Source organism: Patiria miniata, unplaced genomic scaffold (assembly GCF_015706575.1).
Source record: "Patiria miniata isolate m_02_andy unplaced genomic scaffold, ASM1570657v1 HiC_scaffold_8, whole genome shotgun sequence".
In the NCBI taxonomy this organism is placed as follows: Eukaryota; Metazoa; Echinodermata; class Asteroidea; order Valvatida; family Asterinidae; genus Patiria; species Patiria miniata.
Window position 1 is genome coordinate 6,050,280 of NW_024037075.1, and position 18,976 is coordinate 6,069,255.

The following is an 18,976-nucleotide window of genomic DNA, read 5'->3' on the forward strand; positions in this document are numbered from 1 at the left end:
TCCCCCCTCTAGAAAAAAATCCTGGCGACGCCCATGCCTATAACCCCCACATGCGACCTAGCCTTGACATGTAACTGTCCTTATCTTCACATGTAGGCAAGAGTGGGAGGCCTATACCAAAACAACATAATTTTACACTACTGTTCAAAATTCACGCGATGGCGAGGCCGAAAGCGAAGCGAATTTCATGACGCCAACAACGATTAAGTTTCATTATGATATTAGCCCTTGCTTTCCATTGGTACGTGTGAGGTATGACCCGGCCTTTATATTAGGCGTCTTTAAGCACTAAGCAACACGGGCATTTAGCAATGGAAAGACGTCTTTACCAATAACTAACGTGGTTTCAATTTAATAACATTAAGGGCGAATGCCTTACTGAGGGCAAGCAATTCAGCGAGTGCTAGCAGGTACAAGCGTTACAGGACACCAATAAATTTCGAATCATACCTTCGGGACTCGTCATAAAACTGCAAAACAGTCTAAGTCCTCTTACTGCAGAGTCTAATTTAAAGGTTCTCGTTATAGTCTGAGCGCGGTCATGTCATGCATGGGTTTTTTTTAATGACGCCATGTGGAATTCACATTTCACCGGCAGTACAAAAGAAACAACAAACCTTAGATATTTAGCCTATGCAAACAATCGCTCGGGAAAATTGATGCTTTGAACCCACTGGAAAAGCTGCACTTGGCGTCTGTCGGTGTCATGCAACTTGGGCATTTTATAATTGAAAGACGCATGGTCACGCACAGCAAAATATTAAACAAGTCGTAAGTGTTGTCTGTGTTTAATTTACACGTGGACTTAATCAATCATCAACCATTATTGAATTGGTGCATCAATGCATCACATCATGAAATGACGGACAAGAAAATTACATCCATTGTCATCGGTATAAAGGTATAGTAATATCTTCTTCGTCTTTGACAATTTTTACGAACAAATAAAAAAAATTTAGCCATTTTTTTCTTCAAAAAAATTACTAAATTCTCCCCCAGTCCTAAACCACTGTTCGTATCTCAGTATCAGACGTCTCTCACTTGACACATTTCCAGCAAAAACTACATAATAAGGCAATTTTCGTCAGAACTGTAATCAAATATAGATACAGGGTGTACCTGTGCAAGCGGATATCCATTAATTTCTCAAAAACCACTTAACATGAGTATTTCATCTTCATGGAGCATATTAATCATACTTTTGTGTATAATCAGTGAAAATGCCATGGAAATCAGTTCATGTAAACCAGACTGAGATTTAACCGGGGGTTGCTGTGGGTTTTTCACCCATTCCAATGGGATTTAAACAGTCAGTGATATCAGTTCATCAGATTGTCATGGGCCTTTTTACTCTGATGTAAATTAAGTTAGCTGGGTAAATCCCATCCCATTGGAATGGGTAAAATCCCGCCTTTTATAATCTGTTATAGATCTCTGCTTTGCACGAACGGATTTCCATGGCATTTTAATGAATATGTACAAGAGTACATTTAATATGCTCCATCAAGATGAAAATACTCATGTTAAGTAGTTTTTGAGACATTAAAGGATATCTGCTTGAACAACTTTCTTGGAACACCCTGTTCATCCATAGTTACAAACTAAATTCAGTAATTACACGTTGAAGAATTGAGTGTTGATTCACAGGCGAGAGTATTTTGAACGAGGGTTAAAAATGTTTTGTTGATCAAGCAGCTGTTTGAGGGAGAATCGTAAACTATCCGAATGGTTTTATTCATAAGATGGAATTTTGCGTCGGGGCGATGTAAATCAATATTAAGTTTTGCCCTTTACCGACGTATTAACACTGTATACTCGGTGTGTTACCTCCCGAGTGAAAGTTGGAAAAAATATCACTCGGCGGGACTCGAACCCACGACCTCCTGCTTTCTAGTGCAAACAGAATTACCACTCGACCACTTGGCCTCATTTTAAAGGGGTTCGTTGTACACTTCGAAACAAAATCAGAAAACCAAGCCAATTGAATTTCTCTGGAACTTTCTAGCGGGTACGTAAACTCAAGATGTGTGAACGCAAATGTTTAGAGCTTGATAAAATGTCACTGTGAAATTTTAGGTAACATTTTGCTCTACAGCAAGGCACTAGAGGCGAAAACTCAAAGTGCGTCACGTTACGGGCCGCGCCACGTTGGGGTGCATCAATAATAGTGATGAGTACTGTTCCGTGCCAGTATTATTTAGTTCCACATAGTCATAATACCTTGGTCATTCTCCACTCAGTAAAATTGGGATGTAAGATGTGCATGTAAACATTAAATTAAAATGTCATGGTGCTTTGTTAATGTTGACTTATGGAAAGGCTGAGATGGGATCACACCTACATGTCTCGCTCAGTTCGCCAGAGCAGAGTCGAGCCGCTGAAAGGTTTTGATTCTGTCACTATCGATACCGATCTATGTTAAACATACATTCTCTGAAGAGAGTAACGTGTTTGTTTTGTCTGCAGAAATGCATTTTGCTGAGTTAAAGAGAGATCGAAGCAAGATACAGATCAAACACGGTTTTTACCTTTGTTAGAATGTCCCTGAAGCAACCGTTGGTTTTAAATCATACATTTCACATCCTGTAAAAATAACATGATGAAGCAATATGTCATTTGATTTTGTTGATTTGTTGACGATGACTGGCTGACAAAAGCACACTGTGTAGTTAGGTTTAACTTGAGTCACAGAGGCGTATGTTCGTATCAATTTGTAGCTAATTTTGCATTCACATTCACTAAAGGTTGGTCACACGACCGGAGTGAATGGCCAAGGCATTGGGTTTACTGTATTTTTTATCTCCGGCAAATGTCTCTAAATCGCTCGGGCAACCAAGAACACAACCGACGCAAAACAGACTTCAGGTGCTGCCGGAAGCTGCGATTCATCACCGAGTACATGATGACATTCCACCAACTGTTGGTCAGTCCCAACCAGATAGAAGCAAACTCGATCCCCTCTGGGAAGTTGACACCCTCATCGGAAGCTGCATTGAGTATGAGCTTCACGTAAAAAAGTGACCAGCTGACGATGAAGGCGAAGGTGACGAGAGTGACTACGCCAACAGCTTTGCCCCTCAAGGTGCTCCGGGGATGGTGTTGGACGTGGGCCCGCTCGAGATTGATGGAGACTGCGGGCGTAGCAACCACTTGATTCCTGAACCGTCTTGCGTGCTGGTGGGCAACTGACAGAAGTTTTACATTCATCAGGACTATGAGAGTCAAAGGGATGAAGTAATAGGTAACTATAGCCACGACACTTTGCAGGATGTTCCTGTCTTTTGTTGAGCAGAGTGCCGAGCATTTGTTGTATATTATCTGGTTGGTAATTGTCGTGAAGATTGCGCCTACGGTGCAAGCCAGCCACACGAAGGCAATAGCAACCAGGCTCCTTCCTTTGGTCAAAATCAATGAGTAACGGAGCGGTCGGACGACGGCCACCAGCCGGTCAAATGTCATGATGACAAGCATGAAAACAGAAACAGCTGTGAAAATGTAGAAGGATATGAAAGAAGCTTCACATATCCACATTGGGAAGATCCAACCACCCGAAATCTCGGCAGCAAAAGACGTGGCAGCAACGAATGCCACACCGAGGTCAGCCAATGCCAGCGACGTGAACATCATTTTGGTACTGTCGGAGAACTCCTCCACCTTTCTAGTGACTACAATAGTCAGTACATTCCCAAACATGGTCAGCACGAGATCAACGCCAATGTAGGTAGCTCGTAGGACTCGATGGGGAACATTTTCCCACACTTCGCATACGGAGTCCGTGACTTCTGAGCCATTAGACGTCATGACTGGTTTTGTACGCTCGCCTCTGTGAAAGCTGAGCGATAGAGATACTCTGGTACGCCACAGTTGAAACGCTGAGCAAATACTGGCGCTATGCGAAGTCACACATTCCGTGTGACCAAGGTCCTCTTTGCTCTTCTGCGCAAATACTGAATTTAACTTAATATGGCCTCAAGATTGAAACCAATGCATTAAGCCAACGGCATCCAGTAGACGTGAGTGGTGTGTCTATACACGACGTATCATCCACGGACGCCTAGCTGCCAAATTGATTGACAACGCGTGAGTGTGCAGGACAAAGGGAACCAACACAAGGGGAGATGGTTGTGAGCAATTATGAATGTTCGAGGGTAAAATAATAAAAGGAAAGGAACCGAAGAAATTCACGCTATGATCGCTCTTCCTCACAACAATCTACATGGTTTTCAGAATGTTTCCGGAGAATCTAATGCAAACATCGGTTAATTTAATCAGTATAGTTCTATCTCAACTACACGGTACGCCTCGTGTCTATACAAATATTTTTTTTTATTTAATTTCTCCCCGCGACATTCTGAAAGCCTTTAACTGCATAAGTACATTTCAATGGACTTCATTGTTAATTGAACAACAAAGAAAAACCAACATAGAATAGAATTTGTCCACAATTGAATCGACTCAACGGAATAAAAAGGCTGGGCTGAAAACAGAAACTCTTTCGTGTCGGCACTGCACTTTAAAAATTGTGTTTAGGGTCTACATATATTTTAAACACTTAAAAAACAAATCGGTATTACAACTGAGCGTGTGCTTAACAATATACGTCGATTTTAACTCGGGATGAACGCGGCACATACATGCACACAAGTCTCTGGAGAACGTGGTGACCGAATCTACATTCTTTAGTTTGTCATGCAATCAAAACGACAACGGAAAGCAAAAATACTTCGCTGTCCAAAATTTTGAAATTTTGTGCTCACTTCAGAACAAGACAATTTCTTTGATTTTGCAAGCACCCGCTATGATTTTGCACGCATACGGCGAAGTGTTATACAGCTAAAGGAAAGTTATTTAATATTCATGTGCATATGTGCAGTTGGAAATCCGAAGAGGCTAACTGTACTTACTGTAATCACATTTTTGTTTTTACCACATGTTTAGATTTGCAGATGTGTGTGACATGTGTAGGCATCGTACTAGCGCCTGGTAGTGCCCTTAAGTACGTAAGTTCTAAAAGTAAATACAACTGACTAGACGAGAAACGTGGTAAATACACTTTTCTTTTTCTCATTTCTTTATCACAAAATGTCTCATAAAAGAACTCCGGATCCACTCTATAAAGTTTTGCACTCTTACACTTTTCATTTGATGCCGCAAATAGACTTTTGTTGTTTGCAAAAAAATGTTAACTTAATTTAGACTAAATGTTAACTTGATTTAGACTAAACATTTTAAAACTGCCAAAAGTGTTTTAAATTATAAGCACCGTTTTAATAATGTATTTTACAATCTTTTCACGTATTAATTTTCATTTGGTGGATTTTTTTACTTTGGAAACCACCAGTCTTTGGTATGCAATTGGAATACCGTTATACCAACCAAACCTTGCAGGCCGCCTATAGACCATTATCATGTTACGGCCATCTTGATTTTTCCCATTCAAATCGACGTTACCAAAGTGAGGCTGGAAGGGAAAATAGTGTGGTTCCTTTTTGCAAAAAAAAAGCCATTATCGTTCAGTACTGTTATTGGATACAGGGAACATGACTGAAATGGTGGCAGCATGATAAAGGTCTATTGCCACATGTCAGTGCCGACCGAGTTACAATTTCGCTACCACTACACAAAATACCACGTGACTATAACATTACTGCCAATATCTTGCCTCTGTTTACAATATTTTCATAAACAACTGTAGGAATTGTCACAAACAATTGTTAGAGTGCATTTACTGACGACGGCATGGCATTGGCACTATTTTAGTAAAATATTGTTGGTCAATTTTCGGAGACCAACCGACCCGGACACCCAAGTGACTTGCAGACGTTCCTGTGACGGTGATCGGTTACAGTACCGCTAGTATTTGTGGTATAGAAGCTTGAGGGCATTCGAAAGCCGTACCAATATTCACATGTGGGTATTTAGACAGACCCGATCAATCATTTACAACGACCTCTTATGGTCAGTGCAACAGTCAATGCAGGCTGCACTCTCTAGAGATTGCCAGCATGCATTATTTGTTGTCTGATATCCCGATTGGTAACATGTCAAAATCGAAGCGATTATCAAAAAGCTGTTTCAGGAAAACCATTCTTCATTTGAGGTGGCCCAGGCATGCACTCTCTTGATTTCATTTGAAGCCATTGATAAAATTGCATCTATAAAAAAAGCAATATCGGGGTTGTTCTTTGAAAGTGATGTGAAAACGTGACGATCTTGTTACAAAAACATTTGGAATTTTTGGAGACTTTTGATTGGGCAATCGACGCCATGGAAAGAAGCTTACAGTTGCGAGCCGCCGGAACGATATTTGTCGCGGGATTAATCGCCGTTTGGTGGAGAAAAAAAGTGATGTATCGTCTGCAGCTTAGTAATGTTCATAATGAAAGTTTGTTGCTACCAGCTTGTACAGTAGTTATGATGTAAAACAGCCTCTGCGTGTTTCCCATGGAACGTTCTGCTTATGTCAGCAATTACAGATACCGATCGATTTTTTAATCGATATCTAATTATATCATGCGTTCGGCACATGATCAGTCTCGTTTATTTCAAATTGAAAAAAAAAAGGTTTGAGCAACACGGTTATCGGATTTCGGTGTTTGTTATTTTAAATTGAGAAGAATCTTAATGGGGCCTTGTGGTGGAGGCACCCCCCCCCCCCCCCACCACACACACACACACACGTCGGTGCTACCTACATTATGTGGACGTCTTTTGTTCGGAAGTCCACACTGCGTATGTAAGACAAACTCACCAAAAATAAACAAGAGCCTGCATTCAATGTTTTATTCTCCAATTAGGTCAAACGTCACAAAAGCAACAAACACAAAAGTACTCACGGAAACCTTTTTGATACTTAAGATGGCCATGCCAGGCAATATTAATTACATCGACGCAAGGTGTTCAAAAAGGGTGAAAAATGCAAAAATTGGGAATTGGAATAAAACGATGTTACAAAAACATGGTAAGTTTGTGAAAAGTCTGATTTCGTCACAGGTAGCACTTGATGACCCACCGGGACGGTATTTCATAGGTCGAAGGTCCAAATCCCATTTGGGCCAGATTGCATAATCTGCAAATCAAATGGGGATGAGAAATAACTTGCAACTCCAGTGACATTGATATCCCAATTGTTAACTTCAGCTTGTGTACACGCATATGTGTTCTACTTACTTGTCAGCATTTCTAGATAACCGATCGATGTGTTATTCAATATTTTATATCAGACATTCGATGCATGATCGGCCGGATTAGAATTAGCGTAACATTGAAACATTTCCTTTCGATTTTTTTTCTTCAAATTTAACTAAATTTTAACTAACTTTAAAGTTCACGTTTTTTTTTAAAGGAATGCTTTCTTAGGCCATTCGTGCCATACATGCGGACTTCCAGTACACGAACCACAACACACGTCTTCCAGTTACATGTCGTTTTATTTGAATGAAATGATTGTATTTAGAGCACATTTCACAAAATAATGTGAATTCAATTTTGTTCGAGTGGTGTGATCTTTGTGACATTTTAACGAGCGCTACAAGAATTGCAGCACTTACAATCGTTTGGCATGGGCGTTGCCAGGATTTTTTTCTAGAGGGGTCCAAAGCACATTATTTCCCCAAATCCTTGTACTTTCTCTGGGATGTTCTCAATGTATAATTTTGTTTTTCAAGGGTAGGCGGGGGACGTTTGCCCACCCCACCCCCGTTGACACCCCCTGCGGACGCCCATGGTGTTAAATGTGCAGAAACTTTCACAGCAATATGACTTTGCATATAATGACAAGCGCCCCCCCCCTCCCCTCTCTCGACGCCCATGCCGTTTGGTTGACAAGGAATTTGCCGGTTGCATTTCACAGCAATCCCATATCCTTGTATGATATAGGATCGATTGTGTTTGCGTTGTTTGTTTTGTTGTGCAATGTCAGCTGAATAAAACAATGCAATGTCCTTCTGATTTACGTAAACATAGTTTCATAATTGGAACAGGTGTTTGTTTCTCATGGGAAAGAAAGTAATTTAATTTAAATGGTTAAAATGCCCCCAATTTCATGCTCAAGATATACTTTAATTTTGTTTTTACAATCTCAATATGTTTCGCCTTCGTCATCAGTTAATCTTAAAAGGAATACATCTTTCTCTAGTCCTATACAGGTTTAATGCATCGCCAAAATGCACTGACAACACTTTTAAAGGACAGGAATGTCTCAGAAACAGAAACAAAAAATCGGTCATTCATTTTCGTCTGAATTTGAATGCCTGTATTTATTCCCATGTTTGAAATAGCCATCTTAAAGCGAAGAAGAAGTCTTGTAAACGAGTCTGAATGGACATAAACGAAAGGTGCTGCTCAATCACTTAATTGATTGAACTAAAATGGAATCGAATGCTCTTCTAGCCAAAACGAAACGCGTGTTCAGAGCGATTCTCAAATTCAGACGAAAATTAATGACCTATTTTCAGAAGTGAATGAACATTTTAGGAAATTGGCCGGGAAAACCTATTCTACGTTTACTGAGTGATATTTGATTAAATGAGGCTAAACTGGTACACTGCATAGGTTGTGAATTGTCTTAAGATTCCGTATTGATTAGTCTGTGGAATTTCAATGTGAAGCACATTTGTATTAAAGAATTTCCTCTTTGGAAGCAGTCGTGGAAATTGCAGGAAACACGTGCCGCGCTAACCGCGACGGGAACATTTAGTGGATAACAAAAGGGTATTGTTATCATCAAGGCCTTTGGTATAAAAAGGCGTCCGGTCATCGATTTTCGAAAGAATTCTTTTCAAATCACGGCCACTCGAAACATCTGGTTAAGAAATAATCCATCGTGAACACGCGAGCGACGTGCTTTGTCAGCAGTTTGAACAACCAATTACAGAAAGGATTTCATATTCCAGACTAGTGAACAGCCAATCACCGTTAAATACCAGCAATCGGGCCAAATGTGTAGTCAGCAGTTTTTGAGCCGCTATCGTCATTAGCCACTCAGTTTCTTGAAACTGGTAGGCGTCTCTTTACACGGTACAACGTCGTATCCCGTGTAAATTTGGCGAGTGTTTCTTATACTCTTGTGGAATACTGGAAGACGCCAATCAAGAAACTGAGGATTACGAGACGAAACAAAAACAGGACCCGTTGTGATGGCTAATGTGCCACCGCAATACATCCTGCTACTACTCCTACTGACCCTTTTCTACCCACGGACCACGAAGTAAGTTTAGATACCGGTACTGTTTCATAATGGGAATTCCGTCAATCGGCCTGTTGCATTTACCATTCAAGATGTTAGGAATGAGGGAGGAAAGTTTGAAACAGCTGAAGCTCAGTTCCGGGTATTTTACTGGGGGATTTTTTTTTTAATTATGTTATCTTACGGGTAATCAGTTAAGAAATAACTCTTAGATAAAAACTTTCAATTTTCTAAAGTTGAATCGTGGTATCAGTCGTGACACATTTCAACATTTTCGGGGCCTCAAAATAGATTTAATTTAAAAAGTGATTCACAAAAAAAACAGAATGTAAAGTTAAAAGAGAACATCGATTGTTGACGTTACAATCTCTCTATACCTAGAACCGAGCTTGTTTCCATTTTTTATTGTTTGTACCTCAATGTGGGGAAGCCAAATAGGCCTACACTCACTACATATTATCTTCTCGAGGGTCGAGAAAATTATGAGCAACGATTATAATTTGATTTGCACAATCTAATACACGAATTGTGCTTGTTAAATATGATATCCCTCTGTAATTTGTTTCCTTTTACTTTTTTTCCGCCAAAGATGCCAGGTTGCCGAAAGTCACTTTTGCAACCGGGAGGAAGCCGTTGACGTCATCGTGCCGGAAAAGTACCTTACCGAGGAATGGCAAACCCTGGTAATGTCACGGCAAAGTTACAACGACCGTAAGAGAAATGGCGATAACATCCGAATTGTAAGATGTGACGACAACTCCGGCACATGTGAAGTCCAGGTGTAAGTACAATAGAGAGCTTGCAAAGAGCGCCCTCACTGTGGACAGCTGTTTTGTTTCCATTATGTGACACGCATGAGAAGATCCAAGTACTTTCATTGTCACTGAATTTATATAACAAACGCAGTGCACAATAAGGGCGATGTAGCTTATACCTTTTAAAATAATGCGAGGAAAAAAACCCTTTGTCCTTGGTCTAAAGATGTTGCAGGCCAAGTAAGAAAAAACTGCTTGAAACTGCCTACTTGCTAGATTGTCCTGAAATCTACTCAACGTATAAATTAGATGGTCTAACACAGAATTGTTCTCATAGGCGAAACAGATCTGCCTTTAAGCAGTGGCGTAACCTGTGGGTGCATACATTTTTCAAGGGGGGCCCTAAAGGCAAGTGATTATACTCTTGTTTAATTCTCCCAGGCATCCGCTGGGGTCCCCACCCCCACCCCCAACCCAGAAGTTACGCCACAGCCTCTAAGAAAGATTCTGCTACGGATGGAACAGTCCGGTATATTTATTCTTAATGGAGTTTTATATTGAAATTGTAATTGAAAACGTGTTAATGTTTGAGCTTCCACTAAAAAGGTTTTTTTGATCAAGTTCCCTTTTCCATCTCACTCCCTTAAATGTATTCAATCAGACAGTCACCCGAGTTAGATGATGAACAATTCGTTACTGACAATGAACTGAGACACGGTGACCCCTGAGTTTCTTGGTTTCTTTATAAGTTATTAGTAACGCGTAATTTTCGTTTTCACGAACTGGAACCCGTCTTAATAATTGACTAAGAATCTGTTCAAGTCGAGATTGCGTTTCACCAGTTAACAGGTTTTTTACGTTAAATGATTCTAAATAACCTCACAAGTACGTGGTTTGAGTATAATCGTGTCAAAACTTTCAAAAGCGTTTTCTCCGATTTGTATTTCCGCCAAAGTGCTTGGGTGTCAGTTCGTGAAAACCAAAATAATCATACGCAGAACTTCAAGAAAACCATGCTGAAAACAGTGACCAAATATTTCAATCTGTCCACTAAATAAATTAAAAAAAAAAAAACCTAAAAGTCGTTCTTCCGATATGTAATAATTTTAACTGGTAAGTAGGACTAGGCGTACATAAAACGTTCGACGTTTAAACCAGTACGGAGGACTGTGATCGACTATAGCGGACTTTGTGGAACGAATTGCAGACGTCACTCTCTGAATCAAAGTCTAATGGGTCGAAACGGTCACTCTAAAAACTCACCCCAAATAGAAAGAAACCTGGATCCCGATGACGTTAACATTTCTGAATCATGCAAGATTTCTCAACCACATTTCAGGTGCAATTTCAGCTCCCAAAACGAAATGTTTCAAAAATGTAGCCCGGAACCTAATTAACCCTGTACCAAGTGTAGCCCGAGACGTAAAAGTAACTCCAGCCCCGCGTAGCCAGTTGAGGAAGACTTCCCTTTTCCGTTCAAGCGCCCTTTTTTCACCAGCGTTTACACCCCCAATATTTGTGAATAGTGCCCTTTTCTTTCAACAACTGCCTTTTTTTGTTTAAATAAGTGCCCTTTTTAACCAGTGGCCTTGTACGTGTGCCCTCTTTGTAATTTTGCGCGACCGTCGGCAAATCTTGCTTCCTTGGAAAGTGCGTAGGCCTATATTGCCTAATAGGGCATGATCGACCGTTTTGAACAGCACCTCAATTGTAGCACTAATCCCGTTCTCAAATGTACACGAGACATAAATATGGAACCAACCATGTAATAAAATGTGGCCCTTGCCTTAAATGTAGTCTGCTGTACTTAACCTAAAATAATGTAAACCCAACCCTGTACCTAAATGTAGCCCGGACATGGGCATCAATCCTGGGGGGGGGGGGGGGGGGGGGGGATGGGACATGGGACATGTCTCCCCCCCCCCCACACACACACTTTTTGAAGGATGGGGGACACAATATCAAAGTTCCGCCCCCAAGATTTTTAAACTCTTGTCTCATTAACAGGGCCCTATTATGCTCTACAATAATCTAAAGAAAATATTGGTTAAAATGGTCAGAAATTGCCTCAGATCGCACCACAGAGCATCAATAATCGATTTTTTTTCGGAGCCCTTAATCGGGCCCCGAACCCCACGCCTTAAGCTCAAAATATCTGATTCAATGACTCCAACGCCGATAAATGATGTTGAAATGATATTTTTTTTGCCAACAAAAAAGGGTGACAGTGATCAGAAATTGCCTCAGATCGCACCACAGAGAGCGTCTACAATCATGAATTTATAAGCGCCCTAAAAAGCGGGCCCCGAACCCCACGCCGTAACGGCTTCGCGCTCGCATTAGTTATGATCAAGGTATGTTTCTCCCCCGTCTCACACACTTTTGTTAAGCGATTGACGCCCTTGAGCCCTGAACATATCAATGTAGCCCCAACCAAGGGCAGATCCAGAACACATTGGGGGGGGGGGAGGGCAAAAAAATTGGTCCCCAAAAAGTGGGTCAAAAATTTACGGCGTTTTTTTTTTATTCTAAATGCTCTGTGATGCGATCTGAGGCAATTTCTGACCACTTTTACCAATTTTTTTGGGAGGAAAAGATGGTGGTGTACGCAGTTCCTGCCTTTATAGCGACGTCACTAAAAAAAAATTGGGTTCACTTTTTTGGGGGGCCGGGGGGGGGCATGGCCCCCGATGGCTCCCCCCCCCCCCCCCGATCCGCCCTTGGCCCCAACCTGATTGTAGGCTGTGTCTGTGTTTTTCGTAGTGCCGAGTCGGTTGAGCGTTCACGACCCAGACATCAGACCCGGCTTCGAGAGGTCAAAGACTGCTGCCAAGGATGGTCGGGAGACAACTGCAACATGCGTAAGTCACTGTCCAAAGTGATTTTATTGAGTTAGTACTCTATGTTCATGTATTGTTATCGTTTCCTATACAGATAAGTGTTTGGATATATCAAGAGACACACTTCAATTAAATTAACAACCCACGACCCAACCGTTGTCCGGATACCATGCATGGCCGTACCAGCCTTGGACAAACAAACTATATGCCCACGTTGTGTTTTAAGGATCTTTCAATGAGAGGTCCTTGCTTAGAGACAAGAATCCTCCTTTGTCGATTTTATATTTAAAGGGAATTTTTACACGGAAGATAAAAAGAGGAAAACGTTACTGCCCCCAAGGTAAGGATCAGAAAGGGATTTGGAAGAAAACAAATCTCCTTCCTGCTTGAAAGCATATATTTTACAGGAGGGTCCTTCATACCATTTTGGGTACTTGTTCTACCTTGCAGCAATATGTAACCCGGAGTGTGTAAATGGACAGTGTATCTTCCCACCTGATATCTGCCACTGCTCTGTCGGTTACACAGGACCCACTTGCGATTTTCGTAAGTAACTATAAAGACGAATAATTAATCAATGTTCCGTGGATTATCTTGCACTGGTCATGGTCGATATTTCAGAATAAATGACAATGTCGGTACTTAGCAAGTTCTACAAACAATTCCAACTATGCGATGGTCGAAAGCGATATAGGTTTTTGACGGGTGCATACACCTATGTTCCCCAATACCTATGTTCCCCAGCCCTAACCATAATCCTAACCCCAACCTCAACCCTAACCCTAACCCATAACCCTAAGGATTTGGGGGAACATTGGAATTGGGGAAACATATGTGTTGGGGAACATCGGGTAGACCCCGTTTTAGACCATCCCAAAAAGATACTCCTTTAATCTTTTAAACTGTATCGGTACAAGCACAGAGCAAGGAACAGAATCATTGCGACTGTCTTTTTTGCTTGAGGGGTTTAACATAGTGTTAAAACTTAGGGCCTTAACTGCACCTTTATAACGGCACGATGCAAGCTGGTTCGAGTGGGCAAGGTTTAAATTGCTCTCGTTAATGATTTCACCTACACCACGTACAAACAATAATATTCAGCATCGCTCATTTTGTTTCAAATATCTATCAGCTGTGTGTGCTCCACCGTGTCAGTCTGGGGAATGTGTTTCTCCTGACGAATGCGAATGCTACCCGGGTTACGCTGGACTAACATGCGAAAAAGGTATTTCAAGAATAACATAACTCCCTTAATTCATTTGATCGGGAAGAGGACGTCCACGAAAAATCCAGTGATCAATTCTAAAACATTAGGATACACAAACAGGATTGTTGCAAACGACTGTTTGATCAGATGATTAACTTACTAATTACATGTAGATATAAGATGGCAAGTCCAAAAATTCGCGCATGCTGTGTCCCATATACGTAACAAACGTTTAATCCTTCAAGATATTCATGGGTTTCATTTTTCATATTCTACTGTTGTGCATTTGCAAAGAGAAAACCCACATTTTTGTATTGTTATTAATTGTATTAGTCTTTGCGATGATTATGTAATTAAAGAAATCATGGCATAACGTATGGGACAAAAGGGGACCATTTCTTCTAACTACTCGTAACCATATGAAGTAAATCCCTGAAAATTAGAAGTTTGGATAAAGTGAAGCCTCACAAAAGAAACTATAAAACTGATGATCAAGATTATAATGGATCATTAACTAAGACAACTGCAGGTGTCATTGTCCAATAATGTAATTTTTTTTTCATTGCAGCCGTATGTGAACAAGGGTGCTTGTACGGGGACTGCGTTTCTCCAGACCGCTGCAAATGCGACGAAGGGTTCAAGGGGATGTCATGCGAAAAGGGTAATAATATGGCGCGCATAAGTGACATTTATTTAATTTAAAGCAGTAGCTGGTTATTTCAATTTATATCTGATTATTTCACGATATCTCTGATTACTTCAACATATTTCTAATTATTTCAAGATATCTTCAAAACATTATGTATTTTTAAGAGCCTTCGGTTGATAATTTTGAGATATCTCTTAATCCACTTGAAGATTTTCTTAAACTATTTTCTTAAACTAAGATATCTTTAAATCCATCTCAAGATATCTCTCAATCCATTTCAAGATATCTCTCAATCCATTTCAAGATATCTCTAAATCCACTTCAAGATATCTATAAATTGATTTCAAGATATCTATAAATTGATTTCAAGATATCTCGAAATCAAATTAGAGATAGTGAAATGCATTTCGAGATATCTCGAAATGATTTAGAGATGTGTTGAAATCGATTTGGAAATATCGTGAAATGATTTCGAAATATTATGAAATGAATAAATTATCTTTAAATGATTTCACAATATCTTGAAAATCATTTTGAAATATCTCGAAATCGATTTAGAGATATCTCTAAAACATTTCGAGGTATCTTGGAATAATCAAAAGCTACCGTTTTAACTAATATACTGATTCAAGATCATTAACAACATACTGTGGGCAAGAATTGCAATGGTAGGCACATCGACAAGTAGCCACCCGACCCAGTGATATTGAGTTCTAATTCAATTACATTTTCTTTACAAACCGAATATTAAGGCCTACAATGTTGGGAACAAAAAGATAAACAAGTAGATGCTCTTTGAATTGAAATCGCTGCAGAAAAAAAGGAAAATCCCCTCCCTCTACAGAAAATATGGAGTGTTTGGCGGCTAATGTTTGACCCAAGCACTTTCATGGGTCGTAAGGAGATTAAAAACTATTGTTTAAAAAGCACAAGCATGTATATTTTACTTTATTTTGCATGCGAATTTACAAAGTTTGAGTTGTGAAACCTCTGTGTATTTTGCTGGATTCCAGAAACTATTCTCTAAGTCTTTAGTCTTTGCCTGATTTGCTAAATGTCTTTAGCTTACTTTATAAAAACCCATTCATCTCACTCCTTGCCAGCTATATGCAAGCCAGATTGTGTCAATGGCGTCTGCATTGCCCCGAATGAATGTCAATGTTATCCCGGCTTCAGCGGAACATCGTGCGAAAAAGGTAGGTCACAAAGTAGTTGGAGTATTGCTTGAGACGCATATCTTATTTGAAATGCAAATTTAATGGAGCTTTTAAGTTAAGAAATTCACGTAGCACTGCAAATACTTGCCCAGCTGAAATAGATTCAACAAAGCCAAAGATTCATGCATTCTATAATGCTTGTAGCCAAATCTCAGCTAATTTTGCTGTAATTAGTAACAGGTTCTTAGCCTGATTTATGCTAAGCTAACTTTGCGCTGCAAAATTCTCGGCTTCCCAGTTCATAATGATGTTGAGCCGTATAGTGCCTCCCATAACCGCCGTATTCAAGTGTGCATGTTTGTTTCCAATAGGCCCCGTTGTCGACAAGGAGCACAAGTGCACGCTTTGCTGTGGGGGCGCCTTCGTATCATTCGATGGCTTCTTCTACACTCTGCCCACCTCCGGCTTGTTCACCCTTGCCTCGTGTGACGACTGCGGGATTGGAGCCTTCAGCATCAAGGTTGACGCAAGCTACCCGTGCGACCAGGAGCAGTGCCACATCTTCAACAGAGTCATCATCTCGTACAGGTGAGCACGCACGGTCTGGTTTTACTGTACAACTGAGGACCTAACTGTTTCCTTTTATTGTTCCTATTGCTTCGACTTTTTTTTGTCCGAACAGCGGTTTCCGCGTATACGGACCTCATGGCCGAACCTCATGGCCGAACCTCATGGCCCATGAGGTTCGTACACACGGAAAGTACTGAGGTCATCGGGGTAACTGCTATCTTAGGTATAGGCTATCAGCTCCGGTTCAAAAATTGGGCAACCGGTGTCAAATGATCGAAGAGAGCAATGTTCATTGCGATTTTTGGCAAGGTTTACACATCTAGAATTGGAAAGTGTGTGATAGCTTAGTGTGAGTAGTGGCAGTTTTTAGGGCTTTATCACTTTTATTAATTTTTTTTCAAAATGGCCGCCAATATGCTTGAACTGGATTAAATATATATGGTAACAAGCATGTTTTGGCTGCCTTTTTTTTTTAAAGCGTAGCACCGAAAAAGCTGCCACTGCTGCAATGCTATCTCACATTTTCCAACTACAGGGGTGCATACCTTGCCAAAAATCACAATGACTATTATTCCCCTCATTTGATACCGACCAAACCCCCAGGCTGATGGCCTAGTAACCAGTTATTCTAAGTCCTCATGATCAACCTGTTGAACACTCTAAACGTGCCGACTTAACTGTTGCAGGTGCCACCGCTGTCATGTTGCACCTGTACCATCATACTGTCATCCCGTCTGACGGACAGGATATGCCTCTGCGCACATATCTTTCATTACATGTCATTTAATGCCTTCAATCAGATGGACCTTGAGGATGAAAAAAAACATGCAAAACGAAATCAGACCTACTTAACTCACTTTTTAGCAATGCAATCCGTGTAGAGGACGGTCAGTGTCCTTGTTCAAATCGTGCGGAATTAAGGTGTGGACAATATCTGTGTTCACTCTGCCAGGTTTAGTGAACTGGAAATAATAGATGAACAGTATGACAACTATGTACGGCACGCGCGGTTATCATTGTGTAATCTTCCAGCGTTAACAATAAAGGTGCTTCTTTCAATCCGGATGAGGCTACACGTGCACGGAGTATTTTGGTTATGAGGGGTTCTGGCGTTAAAAAAAAATAAACAAAAAGGCTAATCTCAAAGAAAACACACCATATTGTCGGAACGCGTAAACGGAAAATCTCAAACTTGCGTCCTTATCTGTTTTTTTAGGGGGGTCATAGGATACATGCTCCATAACTGTTCAAATTAAGTAGGTCTATATGGGCGTTATCTGGTAGTCCAGTAACCTGTTATATTTAGTTATTGTTATGTTACATTACTTTAGGCACAAGCATTTCTTACGTGTTGTTGAATAAGAAGCTTTAAATTATATGTCATTTTGCATGTTGAAATGGCAGAATTGGTGATCGTGATTTCGAAGTAGAGCTTCTCCCGCGGAATGGTGTGCGGTATGAGAATCAAGACATCACGGAGCTTCCACTCATCATCAATGACTTCGGAACCATCTCCAAAGTCGGTGTGCACACAGTCTTCAAAGGATTCCAGGGAAATGGTAAGCCGAAGGTGTATCGATGATTGTTTCAAACATCAAGTTAGATAGTGCCAGCACCTGTAAGGTGTTCCAGTGGAGAATGTGCAGAGAGCGACCGTGATGGGCTCAGGAGCTTGACATCAGGACTAAAAAAAATCTTCCAATATAGGGAATATCGAGACTTACTTAGGATATGATACTAATGTGGGTAGAAAAACGGGTCCCTATCAAACGAGTTGATTATCGGTGAATATGTTGTAGAAATTTTACGCTCTCTCCCAGGCAGCACAATCCTTTAAAAGAGGAGCGGGAACGGTTCAAAATCTCAAAAGGCTATCATACAGCATGAAAAAAAATTTCTAAAAGATAAATATTTTGTCTGGGCAGTTTGGGTTATTTTATTTTACACTATAGGCCCTTACACCAACTGCATACATTTTGGAACCATTGCGATATGTCAGTCGTGCAATTCCTTACTTACACGTAATTGTTTTGTCCATTCAACGACCAGATGTAACAGTCCGTGTTGACGCCAGCGGAAGCATCGACCTCCGAGTCTCCGACCTGTTCAGAGGTGCCATGACTGGCATGTGCGGAAACTTCAACGATGACGCCGCTGACGACGATGTCTCGGAGGAGGAAGCACGAGGGTTCGGCATGTCGTTCAAGTTCCTTGAATCATCGAGCACCTGCTGCTCGGGCGTTGACCATGATCTGGCAGAAGCTGCCAACAACATCTGTGATGATATGCTAACTGCAGCAGAGGACGGGTTCAGGGCCTGCCCTGCGAGTGTGTACCCGGCCAAGTATCACATGCTGTGCCTATTCACCATGTGCCAGTGTCTCCGCGAGGTCGGTGATGATGTAGCGCCAGGCCCTTGTTTCTCCGCGGGAAGGAAGGCCATACTGTGCGACGTCCTGACGCAGTATTCGCGCGACTGCGCGGCTGAAGGCGTCTTACCAAACTGGCGTCGGGATGACTTATGCCGTAAGTATTTTACCAATGGAAATTCGGCATTTCCCACAGACGTACATATTTTGAAAATGTATTACTTTGTGGGTTAAAAGGAACT

The 18,976-nt window shown here is 41.0% G+C and overlaps 1 protein-coding gene across 1 annotated transcript; it reads right to left on the reverse strand.

Annotated features, from left to right (window-relative positions):
- Positions 1–2,796: 2,796 nt before the first annotated feature.
- On the reverse strand, positions 2,797–3,801 carry LOC119719690 (D(4) dopamine receptor-like). The gene has a single exon (XM_038189186.1). The coding sequence runs from the start codon at positions 3,799–3,801 to the stop codon at positions 2,797–2,799; it is 1,005 nt and encodes a 334-aa protein (XP_038045114.1).
- Positions 3,802–18,976: the final 15,175 nt, after the last annotated feature.